This window comes from Drosophila teissieri, chromosome X, assembly GCF_016746235.2.
Source record: "Drosophila teissieri strain GT53w chromosome X, Prin_Dtei_1.1, whole genome shotgun sequence".
NCBI lineage: Eukaryota > Metazoa > Arthropoda > Insecta > Diptera > Drosophilidae > Drosophila > Drosophila teissieri.
Genome location: NC_053034.1, coordinates 21,888,488 through 21,915,002, shown reverse-complemented (window position 1 = coordinate 21,915,002; position 26,515 = coordinate 21,888,488). Strand labels below are relative to the sequence as shown.

General features: G+C 43.8%; 1 protein-coding gene across 1 annotated transcript in view; it reads left to right on the top strand.

Moving 5' to 3' along the window:
- The window catches only part of LOC122624137 (chitin deacetylase 1), a 40,884-nt gene extending 14,583 nt beyond the window's left edge, over positions 1 to 26,301 (top strand). The window contains exons 5-8 of the mRNA XM_043803579.1: positions 5,558 to 5,700; positions 19,459 to 19,678; positions 21,943 to 22,328; positions 25,700 to 26,301. Coding sequence (XP_043659514.1) covers positions 5,558 to 5,700; positions 19,459 to 19,678; positions 21,943 to 22,328; positions 25,700 to 26,027 — 1,077 coding nt within the window. The 3' untranslated portion in view covers positions 26,028 to 26,301. The remainder of the gene's footprint in view (positions 1 to 5,557; positions 5,701 to 19,458; positions 19,679 to 21,942; positions 22,329 to 25,699) is intronic.
- The last annotated feature ends 214 nt before the right edge of the window (positions 26,302 to 26,515 follow it).

Below are 26,515 nucleotides of genomic sequence, written 5' to 3'. Positions count from 1 at the left end.
AGCAGATGAGGTAAAATCGAAGACTTATACCAAGAGTGGGAAAAACTGGAAGTCTGACGATCGCTAATCACTAATGCAAAGACAACGAGCACTCAAAACTATCTCAAAACCTTGTAGATCCCTTCGAGATTCTGGCGGAATGCCTCAGTTCGTAGTTCCATTATTACATTCTATCAAATATTCCCACAAACACCTGGTAATCTGCTAAACTGGCCGAGAAGAGGACTTCGCCTAGTCGAATTTGGCAGCTTCAAAGTCGGCTACTTGTTGGCCTTCCATTTTTCCATTTTGCCATTTTGCATTTAAGTGTTAATTTGCAGGGCGATAAATTTCGAGAGCATTGACAGCTTTTATTTTTACGACACAGAACTGGGGCTATGGCAGCTGTGGATCGCACCGCTTTGGATGGGATATATGTAGGATTCAGGATTCAGGATTCCGGATTCAGGACTCCAGGACTCCAGCTCGTCCTCTGGATTCCAGTGCTCCGTGTCCTGTGACTATAAATCTATGTATTTGCATTCGGTTTGCTCTTATCGTCGCTTTGCATAAGGAAATTGTGCTCTTGTACTTTTTGCCATCTGTTGTTCTTGCTGTTGTGCCTTCCTTATTGTTGCCAGTTTTTGTTTTGTTGCTGCTGCTGTTGTTGTTGCTGTTGCCGCTGCTGTTGCTGTTGCTGTTGCTGCTGGTGTTCCTGTTGATTCGAATATCCTGTTTAATAACTACGCTTTGTTTATTTGGCCAAGAGTTATGCGCTCATGGTGTAAATAGCAATGCGAACAGCAAGCCGGAAAACTCATAAAATTTCCCCACAAAATGTATACATTTATATTTAAAGAGTTGCAAAGAGCCTTGCTGTCCTTTTTTACCAACAGGACCTCTCTCTTTTTACATGAATTCTTCTTTTCAATAGAGTTGCTTTAAGTCCGCTGACTGCACTAGCTCCTCTGCTCATAAGCCTCATTTATTTGTTAAACATTTCCTCTGATGTGTTCTGGCCCCCGTTCAAAAGTAAAAATCGGTTAATGCACATATGACCCCTTTCGCCCTTTGACTTGTGGCCTATCTGCCGGCAAATTGACAGTCAGTGTGCTGTGTGCTCTGTACTCTGTGCTGTGCACATTAGTTGTGCTTCCTCTTGCGTAATAATAAAAAGATGTTCAGCAAATTGTGTATACCAGCAAAACGGCAAACGGCGAATACTCTATGAAGAATATGCAATCATTGATCCCAAGAAACTTTACTTCAATAGAGCTTTATCTTCTCTCCAAAATTCTAAGCTGGCTTATTCCATTTGTTTTCTAAGCTGAAGCTGTAGATCTTTGATTCTAGTTCATATTGAGCATAAGAATAAAAGATGCATAGCTGTCTACAAATATGAGTAAATATTATTTATCATATTGGAAAATGCTAACATACCTCTCAAAATGCTATTCGTGAACAGAAACTCTTAAGTTGTTCATAATTATGCTAGAAATAACCTTTAGCTTGTTGTGAAGATGTCAATATGTTTCTTATATAGTCGAAAAAGAGTATCATTTAAAGAGTATCATATAAAGAGTATCATATAAAGAGTATCATAGAAAGAGTATCATAGAAAGAGTATATCATATAGAGTATCGGTTGGCGGGAGAAGGAAAAACGAGCATGCATAAGTTGAAAGCAAAGCGGATGTTTATGTGGCGGGGCACACATACTAACAGATACGCAAATCGCAGACAAACAAACAAATCCTCACGCACACACACACACACACACAATCTCGCTGTTGCACCACGCACACACACGCAGATAGACAAATACACGCATTCGAATACATACAAGACAAGTGAGCCACTTAATTTCGAAATTGAAATGTATGTTTGTCCTTGCCATCCGTTTTGTCCTGTTTGTGGGTGTATGGTTGCCTGTGTGTGTGTGTATGTGTGTGTGTGTGTGTGTGTGTGAGTGTGTTTGTCGGTGCTTATTTAAGTGTTATTAGCGCTTACATGTGTTCGCAGTAACGCAGCCCCAAAATAATTCCATTTGCTAACTGAATCTTTATCTATGTGTGTGTGCCAGTGTGTGGCCGTGTGTGTGCGTCGTTTGTGAGTGCGCGGGCATAATTATAATTAATATCATCTCAATTAACCGCAAACAAGCGGTTAATTTGTGCATGCCAAAAAGTTCCTTTGATTTGGGTTCGCACATGACGCATACGCCGCGTGGGCCACGCCTTCTCAGCCGTATCCATTCGGTGATGCCTCCTTATTGTCGTCCTCCCCACTTCCAAAATCACTTACTCCACCCTTTTGGGTCTTTTTCCGGCTTATAATAATCCGTTTCACGGGCAAAGGGGTACGGAATGCGGAAAATGGGGCGAAAAAGTCAACAAAACTACCTCCGAATACCCAGGACTTCATTTGAGTATGTCAAAGGTATACCCGTGCCTATACATTTCAAGTTATCGCGATCGAAATATTTTATTTACGCTTTTCATGCACTTTTCTGTTGTAATTAAAATAAAAATAATTTATGGATACAGAATCCATTACACTTTGCCACAAATCAAGGTAATGCGCTTAACATGGGGCTAAGGCAAGGCGTTAAGTAAACCGCTCTTGCTCAATTTGAATGCGGATCGAATTTGATTTGCGAAAATGAAAAGGAGATGAAAAGATGGCACAGTGTCAACAAAAAGTTTGTGGATGCCCCGATGGCTGGATAAGTGGTGAGTAGTGAGTAGTGAGTAGTGAGTAGTGAGTAGTGAGTGGAGCTGATGGCGAACGGATAATGGCGAATGGCGAAATGCGAGTGGCGAAAGGCGAATGGCGAGTGGGTGGTGCAATCAATGAGCCGCACAATTGTCGCTGCGATTGAGCAACTGAGCTATGCAAATTTGCAGGTCCCCCGATCTCCACCAAGCACTTGGCAATCCTCGACGACCGAGGAAGCTGCTGGCCCACTCCTCGCATATATCCTTGCGTTTCCCCTGCTCCTTCGCTTGGTCCTTCGCCTGCTGCTGCTGGTGCTGCTTTCCAGCTCTTCGGCTGCCATATTTGCTGAAAGACTAAAGTGCAAACTTGAGTCGCATTAGGCAAAAATTATCAACGCACACAGAAGTGCAAAGGGAAAAATTCCAGCACTTTCGTCTTCTATTTGTCCAGGCCACATAGTTGCACTATTCCAAGCTTTAAAATGCGTGTCCCGAAAATGGGACACAGCTGAATATAATGGTTACTATTTTGCCTAAAATTAAATTAAGGAAAAAGACTCAAACCTTCAGAGGCAGTATTTTTGAGTAGTCGGCAACATTTATGCAGCCAAAAGTCACGATAATTTCTCGGCCACAAATTCGAGGACACGAAATGCAATTGGGACTGGGAGTGGGACGCTAGGTAATCGGCGATTCAGCAATATGGCAATCGCATAAAGTTCAATCGGCCCACAAGTGCACAATGGATCGCACACTTTCCCTCACTTTGTGGACGAAAACTTGGTCCGAGGCTGAAATTTATGATTTTCTTAAGCTCCTGCCTCGCTCTCCTGCCGCGCCTCACATTCATTATATTTGCAATAATATTTTTACTTCATAATTCAGCGAGAAGGGGAAAAGTTTTGCAGTTGATTTTCACTCATTTTGCGGAAACGCGCCTTTGAAATATGCCTTTCAATAAAGCCGGCGCCCAAGCGAAAGGCAATAAGATGACGTTGAAGGATAATGGAAAAGTGCGGAGGAGGGCGGCGGGTGGAGGGCGGAGGGCTGATAGGAGGACGCAGGAGGGAGGAATTTTAAGAGCTGTCAAATCGAAGCGCGAATTTCAATTTCAATTTCAATTCAATGCCGACTTGTCATCTAAGCCGCACTTAAACTGACCGCCGAGTGTTTCACGCCCCTGCATAATTTAGCCAGCTCAGCTCAGTTCGGTTAGGTGTTAGGAGGAGGATCATCAGCGCCATCATGGCCATCATGGCCATCGTGGCTATCATGGCGCAGTCATACTCATAGTCATCTTCTCCATCGACCGCATTAATATTGAATTTGTACAATAATCCTTTTTATGTGTCCTACAATGAGCGCTAAGTGCGTTCCAGCTGCCGTGCCAACCGCCTTTGTGGCCAGATCTCGGACCAAATGCGAAATGCATTTCCGATTTCCGATTTTGCTGCAGCCACCGTTTTATTTCCCTTTCCATGTGCGCCAAACGATACCGAAGTTTCCTTGCGAGTAAATTGCTCTCACCGTGGCCGTTAAACTTTCATTTCGGGACCCACTTTAGTTCAAGGTGAATAACACCGACTTTGGTAGATGAAGAAGTGGATTAAAGGTCTTGAGCTTTCCATTTTAAAGGAGTTGTATCCCAAGAGCGAGTTGCATAACAGCTGAATACTCATGGTGCGACAGCCCATCTATGATTTCCTATGAATTCCTCTTCTAGAGCATCCGAGAGTTCGGAAGGGAGTTCCCCGCTGCTTTCCCTGTTTTTGTGGGGCGTCATTTCTTTGGCATTATTATTACTTCCTCGAGGAGTGCTTTCCTCGCCCATTCTTTTCGGACTGCACTCGCCGGTCTTTGATTATGGAATTGCACTCAAAGTGTTGCAAGTGCAACAAAAGCACCCAAATCTACAATTGCAGGGTTTTCGGTCAGGCTTGGGCTTGGGCTGGGTTTTGGTTTTAGTTTTGGTTTTGGTTTTGGCTTTGGTTGATTCCCAGTTCGGTGTCCATATTTTTGGGTGGCAATTTTGTAATGGAATTTGCTGTGCGGATGTTGCGTCTGGGTGTTATTGATAGTCGAGCATTATTTGAAATTAATTTGGTTTCGTGAATTGGTTGCCAGTTGCCGGTTGCAAGTGGCAAGTGGCAAGTGGCAAGTTGCTAGTTCCTAGTTGCTAGTTGCTCCCTCTCCGCCAGTTGCCCACATGCCCACTAATTATGTTTAATGCTCAAGCTGCAAGTTGGCCCAAAGCCGAAAGTGGGGCTTAGTGGGGTGCTTAGGTGGCTGGGGTGGCAGGATGGTGCAGGGGGGGTTCGGGGGCTCGGGGTGTTTGGGGAGCTGGGGACTGGGGGCTGGGGGTGGTTGGGAATTGCGCAACCAGGCGCAACGCAGACAGGAAAAACAAACGCAAAATGCAAAACCTTCAATTAGAGCTGCTGCTGCGGCTTCCAATGCCATCGTATGCCCGGCTGATTTTGAGGTCGGCAATCCTCTAATTGGGCACAAATGCCCACCCACTCGCTCATACGAGTATTTGCCCCCCATCACACACACCCCTTCACTCCGCCCTGCGCCTGCGGCTGCGGCTGCAAGTGCTTATATTTATTTGGAGACAGAGGCAGAGTCAAATCGCATAATTAAGGGGCTTGCCTTCGGCTCGAAGATTCATTCAATCACGTGTTTGCGGCGAAGGGCATGGAGTTGGTGGGCCGCATTCTTCCCGCATCACAGATTCCGTAAGCGGTTTCACCAAATACTATCACTTGGCCAAGTGAAGAGCACTTGGCAGCTAATGTGGGACTAGTTAACTGAATGACTGAATACTATTGAAAACATCAACTGAAACGATTTTGTTCACAGATCCCCCAAATCATCATGCTGACCTTCGATGGCGCCGTGAATCTGAACAACTACCAGCACTACCAGAAGATATTCGACGGCAAGCGCAAGAATCCCAACGGCTGTCTCATTCGGGGCACCTTCTTCATGTCGCACGAGTACAGGTGAGTTGTCAGCTCAGGTGGCAAATTGTAGTTTAATAAGCCAGCTGGCTGAGCTGACACTTGACAATTGATGTGTGCTGTTGCCTTTGCTTTGCCGTTTCCCTGGCTCGTTCTCGTTCCCATTCTCGTTTCTCGTTTCGTTTGGGGTGACAGCAATTTTCCAAATGCACATTATTTTGGCATTACAATATTACGCATACGCCGGCTATGCAGGAAGCAGCCGAATGCGTCTTCTCGAGCTGTTCTCAAAGTTCTCGGGGCCAGAAAGTCAAGTGAGTCGAGCGAGAGTCTCTGTTTGGCAGACAAAGTTTTTGTTCAAAATACTTGTCACATACTTGCCATGCCCCCAATCTCCCAATCTCCCAGCCTCTTACCCCCACACCCACACACATATTGCACACGCACACAAGCACACTTGTCAGTCAAGTCAGTGGGGTCCGCTCTGCTCTACTAATTGTTGTTGATAAATTGGGGCTGACAAAGTTATGTCAACTGCAAAATGAATTTTCGCCAAAATATATGAACTACATTTTGACAGACTTATAAAAACGGCAGTACACACGCACGCACACACACACTCGCACACTCACACACTCGCACACAGGCAACAAAGTAAAAGCCCAACAACAAAATGAAGTGAAAGAAAATGATGGAGGGAAGGCAGCAGTTGCACAAGTACGAGTGTACAGCATCGGCCAAGGCATTAGCAACGAAAAGTAAAATAAAAACGATGAGTGAAATGTGTGCTTGTAAATAATTTAAACAAATCGAATTAGGACTTAAGTCTTATGTTCGAGTTAGTATAGCGTATTTAATGAGGCATTTCAGAGGAACTGTTAACTTATTATTTGCGTATATACTCCAAAGTCCATCAGATAATTACTCTTCGCTTTTTGGCGTCTTACTGAAACGAAAGTAATCATGTTTTCGCCTATTTTTTACTAAATAAAAGTGCTTCGGTCAGTACAACTATTATTTTGATCACTTATGCGCTCCGGAGCACACACACACTTATGAGGTGGCTGTCGTAGATAAAGCCAGCAGCAGGAGCAGCAGGAGCAGCAGGATATATGGCAGTATTCCAGAAGAAGAAGATGAACCGAGAGCAAAGGCAGTCGCAGTCAGCATGCATGGCCAGAAATTATGAGAATGTTGAACGGTGGAGGAAATCAACGGAAAAGTGCAGCACAAATTCTCTGGATGGCTGTTGTTAACAAAATAAAGCCATTTCATGCTGCATTCTATCACTTATTGAAAATAAAATATTTGCCTCCAGCAGCAAGGAAACCTACACAATGTTGCACACTGAAATTGGAGAAAATCATTCTGAGCACTTCTTGGGCTAATTAAGATTTCGAAACTTCAAATGCCCCCAATGCGAATGTGATAAATTATTTTTGGCACAGAATTTGTTCAAAATGTGCGCCGCATTCAGGACATGAAAGCTGTTTAGTCCTTGTCTTTAGTCCTTGCATTTCTAAACTCTACCAAACGCGTTATGCAACTAATTCAGACCTATACATTGGAGGATAATTTTTTGTTCACTGAGAACCTAGCATTTTGATTCTTTTAATGGCAGAAATCGCATTCTCGTTGCCATGGTGCCGAATTCTGGCGGTTGGCGAAAAAGGGAAAACTAAGTGAGCAGCGACAGTCAAAAAATTTGCGAGCCGAGCGTGAACGGCAAAAATCTTGAGTGAAGTTTAAAAGCTTTTTTCTACTTTGCCACAACACAGGGTGGCAGCGGGCAGTGGAGGGGAGGGGAGGTGAGGGGAGGGGCTTTTCCCAGAATTCGGGGGAAGCCCCGGGGAAGGCAGTTTTGAAGTTGAATTGAAATGCGCTGAATGGCAGTAATTGCCTGAATATGTTACACATGCACACACATGAGTGCGCTAATCGGACGAGTGGGTTTGTGTGTGCGAGCACATACACACAACACACATGCGAGTGTACGCATTGTATATAAGCAGGATACTTTCCTTTTTTCGGCGAATCATTTTTCTGCCAGCGAAATGGAGGGAAATGGAGGGAAACGGAGGAGCGGAGACACACTTTTCATCTTTTTCCCCCGGCTCCAGACCATAAATAGTGGTAAACTGCAACTGCCTGCAACTTGCGACTTGCTACTTGCCGCGTGCTACTTGCCGCTTGCCGCTTGCTACTTGCGACTTTCCACACAAGAACAAGCCAAAAGAATCTGCCTGCTCGGCAGTGCGGAAATGATTTAATGCGCTCGCCAACTCTTCAGCTTTTAGCTTATTTTGTTAAGATTTTTATTTTCAATTCGCATCGCTGACTGCCGCAAAGTATGCAGCGAATATTCCTTTTTTGTTTACGGCCGCCGAGGCAATTAGTTTTGTCAGTTTCCCCAGGAATCGAGTTTTTCGGCAGTGAGAAAAATGCATATTCTCTGTCATCGGGCCGTGCGGTTCCTTTGCCTTTTTCCTCTTTCCTCTTTCCTCTTTCCCCTTGCCCCATTCCCCTCTTGCCTTTCGCCTTTCCGTTTTCCTTTTTTCCTTTTGCCTCGCGCCAGACTCACACATGAATCATATTTTCCGCAGATTTTTTTGCGTGCGGTTTTGCGGTCAGCAATTGATTTAATTCCGCCGAGAGTGCAGCGCGGAGAAGTGACACTCGAATGTCGAATCTTATGTCTGCAAATTAAAGCGCCAAGTGCGAATTGTTATTGCGATAAATGCAGCGATGAAATAAAGCTTCGATCCAAAGGCCCATTTCTGCTTAAAAAGTACTATTTGGCGAGTTATATAATATTTAATCTAATATTGTAGCTTATTCTTCAACGGAGAAAACAAAACTATGCACATTTAGATACTCCGACGAAGCAGCAGAGAACACAATAGCCGAAAAAGTTAATAATATTTGTGTTTACTATGTGTGCATCCTAATAAATAGTGCTAAAGACAAGAGAGCACGACTATCAGATACCCCTTACTCGGTTAGTATGAGTGCTGCGGCTATGTTCAAAGGGCACAGAACGATTCAGGCGTACATAAATTAAAAAAAAAAGATAAAAATATAGAAATTGACAAGAAAAGTAGAAAACTCAAGTGGCATTGGAGGTGAGGAGGCCACCGACCGACAAACCGCGTCGAAATGTACAATATTTATTGCCAGCTCGAGGCAATCCCAATGTTCTATTTGCATTCTTTCTATTTACTTAAATTGCCTTCGCAGCACTATTGGTATTTACTCCTTGGGCACTGTGACTCACTTCCTAATTGCTCGACATCGCACTGAGAATGCGGACGCAGTAGTGGCGTGGAGTTCAGGACTCCGGGTTCCGGATTCGGTTCTTGGGGTGCCCAAATCTCCGGTCTTCGAGGAGCTTGTGGCCCAGCTGCTTAGAATATTCATTTCAATTGACATTGCCAGCACGTTCGCCACGGCAACTGGGAACTGTTAACTGTTAACTGCTAACTGGGAACTAGAAGTGCAGAGCGAGAAAAGCAGCAAAATTGGGCATTGGTGTTAAAAAAATTTGCAAGTAAAATGTATTACTTATGTACATATATCGGTATTGCCTATAATCAAAAATATCAAATATTTTCAAGAGCATTCGGAACACATTCTCACTCGTTCAGTAGATGAGCAAGAAAGATGTCACAGCGTTTCTCCCAGTGCAGCCAGTGCTAACTGGAAACGGCTAGCGACCTGGTTAGCGTTTTGCAGGGGAGTTTCGACAGTTTTTGGGGAGTACTCACTGCTCAGTGTTTGCTATTTATACGCCGAAATGTCACTGATAACGAACTTTCTTGCCATCGAATGCTGCTCCTTCTGCTGCGGCTAAGAAAACAATCAGACAATTGCCACAGGACTTTGCACACTTTTCCGACTGCAGGCTAACTCAGACGCACACTCGCACACTCGCACACTGGCACACACGCACACACACATGGGGGCTGAGACAATAGTTGTTCATTTGTATTTGGCTTCGGCAAACTGCAAAAACCAAGGAAAAAATTAAGAACAATGTTGAAGGAAACTTTTTGCGCAGCATTTTAATTGCACGCAAAAACTTTTAACTAACTAACAAGCCGAAAACTAGGCAACACCTCACTGAACACACTCACACTCACACACACACACACTCGCATTGAAATCACAAAGAAAGCGGTGAAAGTTGGGGGAGCAGAAGAAGAAGGAGGAAGGGGCAAAGGCCAGACTAAAGCCAACTAAACAAAAGCGACTTGGGCCAAAATCTAATTTTCAAACATTTACGTTTTAATTCCCCTTGTTAACACTACACTTGCATTTCGGGGAAAAATTCAGCGCAGTTGCACACAAAAAATGTTGGCATGTTAAATACTAAATTTAGTTTATCCTGTAAGCCACTTCGATACTACACATTAGTGCAGAGAAATGCCAATTCTAATTAAAGCACACAAGTACACATTAATAAGCCATGAGAAATCACAGGATTGATTTAATATTTAATTTGTAATATTAACCTTATATTAATGTATGAATGTATATGTAACGCTTTATACGCGAGTCCGCTTCACTGCAATTTTTTGGTGTAGAAAGAACGGCGGGTGCGCAAAAACCCACTGAATAAACATGAGCAAGACTCTCCCCGCAGAAACCAGAAGATTGAAATCGAGTCCGCGTTATGTTCAGTCATAGCTGAGGGATAAACTTTTATTGCCGGCAAAGTGGGCGTGGCCACCTGGCAGCCGCCCAGCCGCCCAGCCAACTTGCAGCAGCAGCTGGTTTAACTATGTAATTATTTATTTTAAATCGTTTTCCCTCTCATCTTTCCACATCAACCGAACGGAGAACTGCCCGGGAAAACTGACAGCGAACGCGAGAAAAGCAGTCAAGTGTTGGCACACGGAGGGCGTGGCTATTAGATGGAGTTGAAACGCTACTCAGCCCTCCAGGAAGGACATTAAGACTGGGACAAGAGATTGGCCAATTGAGATGTCTGGCGTCTTCGCTTAGCTCTCAGGAAAGCAGCTCTCTCGAGGCAACTTTACAAGTTAAATCATAATTAGGAACACGAAAATGTAAACAATTGATTCGTTCTTGTTCCTGATTCATTCTCGGATGAACAAACTTATTCTCGCTCTCCACACATTTTTTGGATGAACTAGGAAAAACGCAGGCTAGGGGAAATCCAACTAAAAGGCCAAGTGAAATGTGCCGAGGCATATTGTTTTTTGTTCTACGTTTGACACTAGTGTTTGTGTGTTGGACTGGACATTCCATTAACTATTGGATTCATTGGCATCGAAATGAAATCCATTAACGGCCATGTGGATGGCACTCAATCAAAAGCGTTTCCTTGCTGCATATTTAATGCTGTCATGTGCCTAATCCCGACTGCCTGCTGCCACATATCGATTAAGTGGCATTTATAATGGAATCAATAAAACACAAGTTTCAGCCGCAAGCCCAACTCGGCCAAGATATTGTGCCAGATTCGAGTTACCCACTCGCTCACTCGCACACTCGCATCTCCGGAATGCACTGTGCGAAAAATACAGGCAAAAGGCACTATGAAACTATATTATCAAAGTGTTAAATCGAAAATGCTGTTTAATTATTGCCAAAGCCAAGAATTTAACATATATACAACACAGGCTTCTGATGATTTGTGGCGTTCATGTCCTGTGAAAGTTGCAAAGTACAAACGTCAGTACAACGAAAATGCTCGAAAAATCTGGCAGTGCAAGGACATATTTGCACAAGGACAAATAATTGCCTTTCGTGCGTCCGAGTCGATGTGCCCTTTGATATTGCATTTCATCAATTGTTTGCCATCGTTTGACCTCACCAACCACACACGCACATGTGCAAAGGACATGCTGTTGAGAGCCGTTGGCAATTACGAAAGGTGAACTTTGACACGCGTAATCAACACCTTGGCCATTCGTTGTGGCATCGACCCGAAAGCAGCCAGGCTAAGCAACTTTGGCTTTGATGTCCTGGCTCACCATACACCATCACCATCACCATCACCATACTTGCGGCAGGAGCTGGGAGCTCGCTCTCATTTTCATTCCGGTCCCGTTTCAGCGACTTAATATTAATAACATCGAGCGGCGGCTGTTCATCTAACGGCTAACCGAACTGCCACGCCTACTTGGCGTCGCCGCCCTTGACAGTGACCACATTGTGACTGGGCGCTGGGGAACAAAGTGGGGCTCTAGTATTAAATGAAATTTACCTAGATTATATTTGTTATTCAAGTCCTTGTTTTTGTGGCTCACACAAAACAGGATATATCACTTTCATTCAGCTCAAAACGTTGGTCGCTACTATTTATTTGCAGTACCTCTAGACACATTAACAACAGCGTTTAAATGGCCACGCAAATTGGCATTGCTTCTCCTTATAAGGGCCTTATTTTTGAAGCCCATTACTGGTATTTAAATAGGATGTGCATGAACTGCCCACGTTCTCTAAGCACATTGCTCCGAGCTATAAGCCATTTTTAATTCGGCCCACTGTGGCAAACTGCGGCCAACTGTGGGCTCTTTGCGAGCAGCTCCCCAACTTGTACCTCGACTTCGGCCAGCTGCTGGGAAATTTCATATGCCTAGCGGCGGCGGGCGCAGCGTCGCGGTTTTGCCTGATGTTGATGCTAATGTTGACGTGGCCCTGCCCTTGATGCCAACAACAACAACAAGAGCAAGAGCAAGAGCAGCAAAAACATAAGCAGCATGCTGAGGCAGTCGTGGAAAGCCCACAACAACACGGCAAGCGACAGCGAGCCAACATCCTTAGCTTTAAACTTTCTAAATGACCCGAACAACTTTTGAGCAGCTGTCTGGCGAGGTTTGCAAGTTTTAAGTTGCCATCAAAAAGGCAGCGTAGAACTGAGCCGGCAGAGCTGAGCCAGCAGCACAAGTTTGGTGGGGGGTGTAAATAACTTTCATGTATGCAAATTTCACTTTAATTTGCTTCAACTGTTCGCGACACCGTTTAGTCCTCTGGCCTAGTTAATGCTTCCTTGCGATTCCTTGCATTTCCCTGCAATTGCAGAACAGGATACGTCGATGGTTCCACCCACTTGGCAGTGGGTCATTGGGGGGCATCAGTAAGTGGAACTTGACTGCAAGGAGGAAATCTATATACTCGTATTCCTGGCGGTGGCAAGAACTACTGGTCTTTCTCACTTGAATAGAACACTTACCAAAGAAACACAATTTCTTGACTTGCCGATTATATCTTCAATGTTGAGGAAAGTTCACTCATGCCGATACCGCTCGCATCGATCGGTGACTAGTAAGGATGCCTTTATTTGATGCAAATTAAAATCAATTCGGAGAGCGCCATCTAATCGTATTTCCCTCAGCCCAAACATATCGTTGCGTTGTATACCCTGCTGCTGGAAATCGATGCGTTCCGGGGATTTCCGGCAAGTTCAGTGAAGTGGGCATCCAAGTTCCCATCCTTCCTTCCTTCCCTTTTCCCATCCACCGCTCTCTTTGGACCCCGGTTCTTTGGTCCTGGCAATTGGTTTAGATCACTGAGCTGTGCAACGAACGTTCGCTCTCCGTGTTTGCAATTTGGTAGGAAAATATCCGTAACGTTAATATGTAGATGCTGTTCGCTGGCTAATGGTTTCTGCATATATGTGTGTGTGTGAGTGTGTGAGTTGCCTCTGCAGCTAGATGCATCTGTGTGTGACATGTGCACGTGTGTGTCTGCGTCAGTATCTGTGTGGGTGTGGTCGCTTTTGGTCGCTTTTCCTGTTTTTCTTACTGCAAATTGTTGATGAAGGCCCTGCCGTTGTTGTTCTTGTTATTGCCGGCATTGTTGTTTGTTGCCAGCTTTGCTGTTGTCGACAATGATGATGAGACTTAAACCAACTCCGGGATAGGGAACGGGAACGGGAACGGCTACGGGCAAGGAAACGAATACTGAAAGGGTCCTGGTCCGGGAACTCGGCTCTCGGACTCAGGGATGTCCAGTTCACGTTACGAGATTTGGCTGAAGGCCCTGCAAATGAGGCAATGATCGCAAAGTGTATTCGCCAAACGAAATGCATTACTTGTCCTTAACCATTTACGCTCTCATCTCACTAAATATTCAGATTTCACATTTCTAGTAAAACATTTTAAATGCAAGGAAAGCTTTGTTTTAAAGCATTAGTTACCTCTAACTGAATTAACTACTCAATTACGATAAGTTTATTTCATGTACTATATTGCTTGAAAAGCAGTAGTAAACACACATATTGTCCGTTTGACTGTCCGTCCGTTTGAAAAGCGAAGTCTCGGAAACTATTGACAACATTCAGATCCGCGTAACGCCTAAAGTTTCAAAACATGGCCACGCTCAAAGCAATACCTAAGCTATTTCCATTTATTTTTAAGTTTCCCTCCGATAGTTTCCTATTTATAGTTTTGCTTTTGCTGTAAATAGGACATCAACTTATTTCGAAGAGGGCCAAAAAGTTAGGGCTTTGGCCAGAAACTAGCCAGATGGGCAAATCAGCTCGGACCCTGGCACAGACTGCATCCGAAGAGATTCAAATGAACGACGATGATGATGATGATGACTATGTCGTTGATGTGAAATAAAGATAACGACAACGTTGACAATGACTATGACAACAACCCAATGACACTTTAACAGCTCTTGCAGGTGCCTTGCCGTGCGAGTGTGTGTGTCTGCTGTGTGTGTGCTGTGTGTGTGCTGTGTGGGTTGGTTCGGCTGTCCATCCGTACACATGTGCACGTGTGTGCGTCTGGCCGTATCCTTTTGCAAGCTCCAGTGCTGTTGGGGTACATTAACTCTCGGGCCAGATCTTGGGGAGATTGGTGGAACTGAGGGCGGGCAGCCAGATATTAAGACTGGAGTGTTAGGAATTCGGGAAAAATAATCGTGTGGCTGGACCTTCAGCTCGAGGAGAAGCAAAACTTACTTTAACAGGCCATCTTGATTCAACGATGAATCGAACAGCGTTATGATTTCAGTCGCCTGAATAAAAGCTCTGTAAGTCCAAATATAAATCGAGACTATGTGTCTCTTACCTGTTTTTTCGGTTAATTCTCTTTTTCCGTGTCATAGTCTCTGTTGGCGATAGCACACATGCACATCTGCATCTTTGTGTGTGCGGAAAATACACTACATGTGCACTAGACCTTGCTCCAGTCTGCTGATTTTTCCCCTTCCGCCACCATCTTACAGTAGTACTTCGCTACACTCGCTGACCACATTTGTATACGAATGACAAAGGATAATAAGCTCATTCTACCATATAGATATCTACTTAACTTGATTCGTATGTACGTATATGATTAAAAGTGTGCCCTAAAGAAGTTTGGATTGTTCATATCCAGAGATACCTATGTATACTACTCCTCTCCAGAGATTCGTGTATGTTTATACGTCGGAGTGTTATTCTGCATTCGCCCTCTGTATTTGGCTGTCTGTTTTTATTAGTTCGCTCTTGTAATCACTAGAGCCACCCACTACTACCCGTACCCAGTCTGCTGCCCGGGGATTTCCCCCCAGTTTTCCAACTGTTATTGCTTAACTGGTGTTGATAATAACGATGATCACGGAAAAGCAAAAGACGCAAGAGACAGGGAAGTCAGCAAGGCAGCCATAATTTTTCCATGTGAACAGAGTCGCCCCCATTTTCCCCAGTTTCCCGATTTTCCCTTTCTGCATTTTGCATTCTGCTTTCTTTTTCTTGGTTTTCCTTTTTGGCTCTCGTCTGTTTTTGCTTTCTTTTTTCTTTGGCAATTTTCTTTATGAGTGTGTAGAACGCTGTCGAAGAGCTTTATTGAAATCACGGTGGAGGGGGCAGGGGGATCTTATTGTTTTTATGCCTTTACCAAAGTCAGGCCAGCTCGTTAGCCCTGGTAGTGTCACACACACACACACACATGCAGCACACACTTATTCCACACACAGATACTCCCCCACACATGCACAATATGTTCGCCATGCAAATGAAGTTAGTTTTTGGTGCTGGGCGTAGGAAAAACAACAGAAATCTCATTGCTATGAAAAAATTGCCATAGACAAAAAAGCCATGGCCAAGAGAACCTGTAGATTTGGCTTTTAAAAGCACATTAAAAGAAATTGCTCGACTTTGAGACGAGCCCAAATTGAAGAAAAATACGTGTGTGCGTGTGGACCGGACTCGGAACCGAGGATGGGTTAAACAGTATTGGGAATAAGTTTCCAGGCTTACACATATAGATGGTAAATATAAGTGTAAAAAATATCAAGGAAAACTTAGAAAAATATACACACTTTTTCATTAACTTTGCCATAGCTGTTGCCTCGATGTTCATTACTTTGCTGCATCTTTCAGTGAACTCACTAAGGTCCTCCCCCTCTGTATTATTTATTTTAATTCTAATCGATCTGTCAAATCCCTCAGTTTAATTGCAGAAAAAACACGTTTCTGTTTTCCTATATTTGGCTTTTCCTACGACTTTCCCGCCGCCCTCCCACACAAGTATGTCTGCGTGTAATCTTACAATTTCTAATCGTTCAGATTACATGTGTTTCTGCCTTTTTAAATGCAAATTGAACTTGTTAGCAAACGCAAATTCAGGCACAGAGCTGGGGGCTCGGGAAAATTCGGTTTTTCGTAGCTGCAAAATTTAAAAGGGCGTTGGGATTTTTTAAACGGGCTTGGGTAAAGAGCGTTTGCGAACGCCGGTTGTGGGTTCTTGGGTGACTTTCGAGGAGCTTTCCGCGTGGGTAGATGGCATAAACAATGGCTGCACTTCGTCTTCGGCCACTCGCGACAAGGCCAAAGGAAAATTCATCAAATGTGACTGAGTGTGACGCACTTCCACCACAGACTTGGTCCACTTTAAAGGACCACCCTCACCCTCCCCCTCAGCCCAGTCCATGCCCAGCCCAGTCCAGCCACTCAGCCTTGTTTGTCAGTTTTTCTTTGTGGAGTCATTTGACTATTTTTGCTCTGGCTCGGTGGCTCTGTTAATTGCTGCCGACATTTGTCACCTCCACCTCCTTGTCGGCCTCCTCCTGGCCTTCGGCTACCCAGTTGTAGCCACTTCTCATGTGCCGTCCTGGGAAGCAATTGGGGGCAGTTTCCAGAAGGCTGAAGGATAATTTTGGAAATGACAAGGTTCCCAAGCGATGCCCGCCGCAAGTGCATCTTTAGTCAGGTGGCTTTTGCAATACGTAAAACTGCTGGGTTATTTTAATGCATTTTTAAAATTGCATAACTGGCAAATGTTTTCTAAGGCAATTTGGTCACACTGGAATTTTGTTGTATTTTTGTTTCATTGTAAATAATATACTTGGAAACCAAAAAATAATGAATAGGAGGTGACTCGGTTTCTAAAATGACAGAATATTTTGAGCAGTGCTTGTCACACCACCTGTCAGATGATGCACCGCTCAGCCCATCATCGACAACCCTGTTTGTGTCGCACCGTTGGCAACACTGTTTGCTCGAATGGTTGGCCTTCTTCGGGTTTCGTTCTCCTCTCTGAGCCCGGTATTTCACACATTTTTTCAGTCCTTCTCATTTGGCCTTGGCTTCAAGTGGGGCCGCCCCTCCGTTTGCTTCTAGTTCTTCGTCCAGCTGTTTGTCTAACAATTGAAATGTCATGCAATAAATCTACCCCACACATACGCACCGCAGGATGCACCCACGCACACACACTCACACTCACACTCGTGCACACTCACACACTCACACATCCTGGGGCCCAGGCTTTTCAACAACTTTTCACATTTCCACATTTTTGCATGAACTTTTTGACGATGTCAGATAGTTTTGTGCCCGTGCGCTATTGTTTGAAAGTGCAGCAGAGGCTGAAGGAGGGCAAAGGCGGTGGGGGGGTGCAGTGGGGGAGGTGGTGGAGGTGTACATGCAGGTCGCCCCAATGCAGTGGGCGTGGCTGCAACGCCTACGGTGCATCAAGTGCGTCAGCGGTACATGGGGCGAAATAGGCCGCCAGATCATCGGCATAGCCATGTTCCATTACAAAATTCATTAGTAAATTATTTGCACGCTATTGTTATTTAGCAATTTTTGTGATTACAAAAGTAATAAATGGATACATTACAATTGAGCAAGCGATAAGAACGGCAACTATTGAACTGCGGTGGCAACTCATACTAAATATACAATTCATCATTATGATATGATTGCCTATGCAATTACCCTTTGCAGTTTCTCTCAGTGCAACAGCTACAACAAAAATGCATCGCATTCATTATGATTTTTACTTCTCGTTTTCGTTTCTCAATGGGCAGAAGGGCTGTGTTCGGGCTGTTTGGACCAAAAGTTTGACTTTAGGGCGTAATTTCATTGCAAAATATTTGCAGACACACATGCAGGGCGGGAAGAGGCACTGCGAGTGAAATGTTTAATAAATATATACGTACATTCATGCATTCATGCAACTTTCTTGCTTATTGTTGCTGCTGCTGCTGCTGCTGCTGCATGAAACGAGTTAACAGATGAAAAAAGAAGTGCTCACAGAAATAAAAAGACAATGAAAAAACAGTTACGTTCATAATTTTATTTCCATTTTTATTTATATCACTTTTTGTCCATCGCTTTCTGCTGCTCGTAACTATTTGTGCTTTACAAGCCCCACCGACAACTATGCATTACTTGTTAGCTGTATCCCCGAGCTTTGCTTTGCCCCCTCTTTTTTGATCCCCCCTTCTGGATCCCCCCGTTTGGATCCCCCCTTTTGGATCCCCCTTTTGGATCCCCACTTTTGGATCCTTTGTTTGGCACCCTTTGGAGGAATAAATTTCACTCATATAGTTTAGTACTTCTGCAATGTGTGCTACATTCCTTTGGGACCTAACACTTTCCAAGTGGTTTGCAAGCCTTTTTTGAACAAATTTATCAACATTTTCCCCAGCATCGACCATCGTTGAACGATCGGCGGTTTCAGATCTTAAATTTCCCATTACATTAAAAGTGATAATAGGTCCATAGTTACTATTCTTCCCCTGCACAAACACACATTTGTTGTTAGGGCATTTTCGATTCGTAGGCTGGCTTCCAACACCTCCTGAGTTCTATCTGTTTTTTAAGCATCCAGCAAAAATGCTCTTTCCCTCTCCTTTCCCGTTGCATTTTAGTTTTGCCGTTGGGAAATTCTTCTAATTGGCAAAAACCAGGAGTTTGAGAGATTCAGTGTTCATGTTCGTCAGTTAGTTTCGAATTTTCACTTCTCCTGATATGTGTTGCTGTGCTGTTCTTTGTGTTTAACCATCGAGTGTGAAAATGATTTGCTAGGAGTGGAATAAAGGAACCACTCGAACTGGTTATTCCTGAGTTAATAACGTACAAAATAAAACGAAGAACTTTTTTTCCGTCTTTAAGAGCTATTAGCATGCTTGTTATTGTTGCACTTAAATGCACGATTTACTGAAAAGTCCATTAAATTTAAATCACCCTAGTGACTATGCAGTCCATTAACCTTTAATGAAGTCTTATTATATCCGGTGATGGGTATACTAGATTCGTTGAAAATCATGTAGAACGTAGAAGGAGGCGTTGACGACCCTCTAGTTAGTATTTTTTAGGCTCATCATCTGGGTATCTAATAGTCGAGGACTATAGACTACATAGAATCTTCTCTTATGAATAATCATATCTCTTATTTTTCAAACAAATGTCCGGACATTAGCTATGCCCTCTTCTTATACGCAACGAATTACTTTGGCGTAACAGAAAATACCGCAAAGAGCTCTGATTACAGCCCACTTATGGCCAATTATTTTCCTTTCTGACTGACGATTTCCCCCAATCCGCCATTGCAGCAACTACCAGCAGATCCAGCACCTGGGATACTATGGCCACGAAATCGGAACGGAGAGCATCTCGCAGCAGCAAGGACTGCAGGACAAGGGCTACGAGGAGTGGGTGGGCGAGATGATTGGCATGCGTGAAATCCTGCGACACTTCTCCAATGTGTCCGTCAACGATGTGGTCGGCATGCGAGCTCCGTTCCTCAAACCTGGCCGCAACACCCAATACAAGGTGAGTTTGAGTTGTTATTGCCGAGGGTGGCAGGTGGGTGGCAGCTGGGTGGCAGCTGGGTGGCAGGTGAGTCAACCCAGCACAAAAGAAATGCAAACAATGAGAACATCAATTGACATGCAATTGTCGAGTGCGATTTCTTGAAATCACAACCAGAGGGTGTGGGACTCGGATGGAGCTCCACAGATCGCAAACGGAATCGCGAAAATCGAAAAGTGATTCATTTAAAGCTGCAGTTTCAGTTTCTGCCAACGCAGCCAAACGGAATGGGAAAACGTACCCAATTTGTTCGGCGGCGAACGGAATGCAATCTGAGTTTTCAGTTAAATTTTTTCTTCATACAATTTTGAAGACTTAAATTTTGAATTTACGCAGTGCTATGCTTCACATCAAATGGTAACCTTTAAATAAGTACTAACCTTACCCCATTACTTGGCTTTACATTTTCGAACAGTTTGTAGAGAATTATATACACGTCACTCCTTTGTACCTATGTATGTATGTATAAGATAAAAGAAAGCGTTTCCCACCCTATCAAGTGTCCTCCTACTGGATTAGGATTACCAGAGGTTAATTACCTCTGCAAGTGTATAACAAAAGAGAAACGTTCGCTGCGTCACTAAAATCTGCATGCCGTGTTCAAACTTAATAGCTTTTATATGTAGTTACTGAGATGTTGACGTTTATACGGACGGACAGACAGACGGACGGACATGGGCAGAAAGACTCGCTTGATCCTGCCTAAAAGTATATATACTTTATAGTGTTGAAAACTCTCCTTTCTACCTGGTCCATACTTTTCAACGATTTAGGTAAACCATTTTAATCGAGAGTATCGAGTACAAATTATAATTTATTTATGAGGTCATGTATTGTTTTTAAATCAGCACCTTTGTATTGCAACAACAGCCCGGTATGTGATAGCTTTTTTATTTAAAATGCCGTGGTATTGGCCTTAAATTGAATTCGAGTTTGGTGGCAGTCCAATGAGGCTTTAACAACCTATACGGAACTTTAACACATTTTGACTCCGACGAGTCATGCCTGGTTGACATGACATGACATCAATGTCACAACACATTATACGACATCTATCCATCCAGGCATCCAGGCCTCCCAGCCCACCTCCCAAATCTCGATCAGACTCGTTGGCACATTCACGCATTTAAAATCATATCCATGGCAAATCTCTTTATGCAGATAATGGGCCTAACTGAAAGAGTGTGAGCGGCATGACCGCCCACCGAAGCTGTATTGTATCGCACCCATGGATTTTGTCTGTGTGAGGCGATGGGATAACGCAGATAGGTTCGTCATCTGTTGCTTTGGTAATTCCATCATTTTTGTACGTACAAACAGAATGATTTTTCCCAATTGGCCCCTATCAATTTTAATATACTTTTCCGTACCGAAAGCAGAGCATTCTTCACGTCCTAAAAATGGAAAGTCTATTTTAGGCACCCTAATTCGCCAAATTTCTATTTTATAGAAACCAAGAAATTTCGGATTCTGATGAAAGATAAAATCCAAATTATATGAAATGTTGAATTTAGTTTGATAAAATGCAAGACAAATTTTTCAAAAAGTCTATTTCTAAATAGCCAACAATGCATATCCAAGAGTTAGTTAGGTTTGGTCATAAACACATGGATATGAAAGCGTAAAGATTGCGAGTTCTCCAATTTCAGGGAACAAGCGTGCTCAAGGATTGCGTGCAGTTCAAAATCTACTAAGATTTTAAAATCGGTTTAGTCGAGGAGGAATGGAAGTAAAAGAGCGGGTCTAACAAAATGCCCAATATGACTAGCATTTATATAATATGGCTACGCATCGAACGCCACCTCAATTCTCCTTTCCGAATATATCCACAATCTAGATTAGACCAACAAGATGGATATGTAGATTACAAATCAAATATTACTAATCTATTCCCAGGCATAATGAGTTTTTCAACAATATACATAGAAGCATACAAAAGCTAAAAACAGCTCCTGAATCTCAGATATGTGCCTCGTAATATATCAATTTTTTAGGTCCCCATAAATGTAATTTTGTCAAGTAACACAAATTTTATTGAAGTCGGATTATAAGTGCTAGGTATTTAATAGATAAGTCACGTAAGCACGGCTTCTGGTGAAATTATTGGGCTAAATTTGTATCAACACTAACAAACCTCATTTCGCAAGAACACCATTGTGGCGAGACAAAAGTATCGTCTATCTGAACTCCATCTTCTACTAAACAAATGTATTTTTCACCACCAGGTACTGGAGGACTTTGGGTACATCTACGACAGTTCGATCACCGTTCCGCCGGTACCCGTGCCAGTTTGGCCGTACACCCTCGACTACAAGATCTCGCACGAGTGCAAGAGCGGCACTTGTCCGTCGCGCACCTTCCCCGGCGTCTGGGAGGTGCCCCTGAACACCCACTACGTGGAGGGATACGAGGGCGGTCACTGCCCCTATCTGGACCAGTGCGTCCTGCACAACCTAGACGAGGAGGAGGTCTTCCAGTGGCTGCAGGAGGACTTCTCGCGCTACTACGAGCAGAACAAGGCTCCATACATGATGCCCTTCCACACTAACTGGTTCCAGACCAAGCCGCTGGAGAACGGCCTGCACAAGTTCCTCGACTGGGCCCTCGACCTGTGAGTACTTAATAATATTAAGATTAAGATTATTAAGATGATAAAAATTGTTCAGAGCATGTGTTAGAGTTTGCAAACATCCTTATGGCCTCAGAGCTGGTCCTAGTCGTTCTAGGCATGTTTGTCCGCAGGCGTGTCCGTCTGTCCGTATCGACGTCACATCACTTTTATTAGATGTGTGATGGTATCTTATAGTCGAGTAACTCTACTATAGCTCTATTGAAGCTCAACTAATTCAAGACCCTACCCCTGACCTCCCTTGAAAACCAATCACACACATATTTATTCAAACATTTAATCGTCAACTACTCTATCACATAACTCAAGACAAGTCCCGCTTTCCGGATTTCAAGACTGCATCTTTATGATGTTGTATATATTTTCAGGGATATTCTTTCTTGATTTCTGTTTTTTTCTGTACCATTTTTTTTTTTTGAATTTTTACCTCGTTAGAGGTGCCTGTGCGGGGTGATTTAACCAATTCTGTTATATGCGCACACTGCTCTCATTTTTTCATAAATTTATTTTTTCAGCTTTTTCCGTTTTTGGCTTTATACATAGTATATTTTTGTTGTTGGTGTTTTCATAATTGAAAGCCAACTTTGGAACCGGCTCCCTCCCTCACCTCATGCCGTCTCCTTCTATTCTCACACTCGCACAGACAAACACACATGGGCAGCTGGCGTTTCCTGCCGATTGCCGCTGGCAAGTTTTATATTCAATTAAAAAAAGCCAAGAGAGATGAGCGAGATGAGAGCCGGGAGACGGGAGACGGAAGAAAGAGAAGCGGGAGAAAGCAGGGAGAAAGTGGGCCGCAAAAGGCCGAGGCAGGAAGCAGTAGCAGCAGCAAAATTGGCAATTGCTATAAAAATTGCTTGTAGAAGCGGCGGCACATGTTGCCTGTCCGTCGACAGGTTGAGCAGGGCTCCACGACCCCCACAATCCCTTCGCAAACAACACCCCCGTGCGCAGAGTACACTGCGGAAAATGGGGTCTACTCCTGATAACTTAAAATATAATAAATGCCAAACTATATGCATATGTCTATGTAAGGTGTCTAAGAGTATGCAGTACAAAAAACATAGTATTTCAACTCAAAATACATTGCTGCATACTTTTAGGCACTTCATAGTGATTGATATATCCGTGGTAGTAAATAACTATTGTGCCTCGGCATTTTCGTCCTGTGCATATCGCCAATCCTGCTGGCAGTCACTCAACCATATGCACAACTCTCGACGGAATCTCAGACCCTGCTTTCTCCCACTTACCCACTTTCCCACATTCCCATTTTCCCACTTTCTCCCATTCCGGCGTCCTTTTGGCCAACCCACAATGGCGACGCTGTGGTCAGCGTTTAAAAAAATCATCAGCAGAACACGAGCAGTAGCTTGGATAAGGATAAGAAGGGAAAAAATCGCACGTTTTAATGAGAAAAGTTTAATTTTGTTAAAGTTTCATTTTGAAAATATCAGTGCAGGCGCAGGCCAATGAAAAGGGATACTCGTATACGGAGCGAAGGAGCGAAAGGAGAACGTGGACTGCGGGCAACAACAGGAAAAGGGAAAACAGGACCAGGACCGCGGTATTAGGGGTCGTGGCTAACTAAAAACAATGTTAAAGTGAGCAAAAACAACACTAGTCAGCCTTCACCAGGAAGGCCAAGACGGCTGGCTGCCAATAGAGAGAGACGGGAAGTCCAGCCGCAGAAAGAGACGGCAAGCCGGGGGAGACGGCAAGTGGCAGTAGACTTGTTTAATTATAGAATCGCACTTTGTCATCGACATCAGGCCGGGGATGTGCATGAGTGTGTATGCGTATGCGAGTGTGTGTGTGTTAGCCGTGTTATCAGCCATCTTTGTTTGCGTGGAGCAGGTTACATGCTGGGCATCTTCGGATAAACTACTTTTTCCAAAACAAGCCTTGGTGTTATGTCGGCTTAAAAGATTTGATTAGCCTTCGTTGCGATTTGGCTATTTAAAACACGTGTTTTCCGACCTAACGGCATTGCAAATTGTCCGCAAGTGAGTACCAATTAGAAGTTTTCTATAAGCTGCTAAGCACATGAGGCTTAAATTATAAGCACATCCACCTAGCTATACCAGTAGAGATTTAGAAACAGTTTTTCAAGGGCGTAACAGCATTGGGAATAACAATAAGTGAAGGCGTATTAAAGACGTATATCTAAAAGTCACTCTTTCATCCACCATTAATAGGTTTTCAAGAATAGTTTTGTGGAAACCCACTTCAATTAACAACTAGTGTACCGAACTCGAAATGCTTGATGTCGCTGAAGAAATTGTTTCAGCAATCCACATAAAATCTACAAAATTACGATCGTTCGAGTGCCTGCATTTAAATGGAAACCGTTGGCAAGGGAATTTCAGGGCGATAACCTAAGTGAAACTTTTTAGTCTTGCCGTTTTCAAACCTAAGAAATTTCAACTTCATTTTCGCCAAAACGGCGGCACGCATCTCGGTCCATCCGCCCACCCTTTCGGTTCACCTGTTTCACACCTCATGCATTAGTTTACGGCAAACTGAGAGGGGAAGTTAAAACTATAAAGATCTGACCGGAACGATGGATGGAAGGGGGGGCAACGGGGGACGCGGGGAAAACTGAAAGAGCAGCTGCTGCGAAACTATTTCTAGCACAATTGTACGAAGTTTTTAATTAGTGTGAATGACTTTCAACATTGCGTTGCCGTTCGGACCAGGCTCAAACTGAACCTGAAGCTGAAGCTGGATCTGGATCTGGATCTGAGCTGGAGCTTTGGCTTCACAGGAAATGGAAAAGTGGGCAAGTGGGAAACGGGAAAGTGGGAAAGTGGGAAACGGGAAAGGGATAATGGCTAAATGTTGAACCGAGCACGGAGGGCGGAATGTACTGTTTGCATGAGATGCCTGAAAATGCGTAGCCCTCTGTCGAGCAGCGCAAAAGAATTCCATAAAGTTTTCTTTTGCATCAACTTGCTTAGGCCCCCATCGCCGCCCCCTCTGCCACGCCCACTGCGGCCCATCATCATTACTCTTTTGTGTGGGCCACAGGTGTACACCGTGCAGGTGCTCTGCTCTGTCGTTGCAAAAACCATGTGTGAGCGGTGTTTTTCTTTTATTCGAATATTTTTAATCTATTCCATACAAACAAATATAGTATTTCAAGCACACACTATACTTATGTAACAGTTCAGAGACCTAAAATAAAATAAATAGTTAATGAAGAATAATAAAACAGAACGAAGCGAGGCGAGGCGAGGGAAACCTCTTGCGCAGAAAACTCAACCAATTTAACATTAACCAAGCAGCCTAATTGAAATACCCCACTTGACCCTCTGATAGTAATAACCATCGTTTGTCTTCCGAATCCCCAGACCTGACGTCTACATCCTGACCGTCACCCAGATGCTCCAGTACATGACCGACCCCAAGGAGCTGCGCGAAGTCAGCCAAATCGAGTCGTGGAAGTGCGACAAGAGCGTGTCGGTGGCCCCCAAGCCCTGCAATATCTGGCAGACGTGTGCGCTGCCCTTCAAGATCCCGGAGCAGAATCTGACGGATACGCGCTATATGGAGACCTGTCGGGAGTGCCCCAATGTGTACCCCTGGCTGGGCGATGCTGGCGGTACGGGAATCGCGGGTCGGGATAACTATATCTTTGCCGGAGGCGAAACTCCAGAGGAAGAGGAAACTGCCAAGTAGAAACGAGAACTTCCACGTCCACTTATTCCATCCTCTAAATTTCCCCTCCCCCCCTTTTTTTGTTTTTTTTTATGTGCCTTGACTCGTATTTTTGTTGAATTTTTCCCCCAAGTTGTACTACTCTCAGTAATTTCCCACACATGTGCCAGTCATCGTGATGCAATAATGAGCTGCCTTCTCCTTTTTATAAACATCCCTTTGTTCCCTCTTCGATTTTCCTACCACCCCGCCTGTCACTCGTATTCCCCTTTCCCCCCAGTAGTTCTTAAGCGAAATTGTGTCAAATTGTCCTTAGTTTTTAAGCGACTAAGTGTTAGCAAGAACTTTGTTTTCTGCACGAATAAACTGACCATTTTTCTAAAAGCTGTGTGTTTTAATATTTTTGTTTCGCACACATGTGTCGTAGTATCAAAGAGGTTTTAGGTGCATTTAGTACTTTCGCAGGTTTTACATGCCAGTTTCATTCAAAACCATTCATTTTCAGAAAA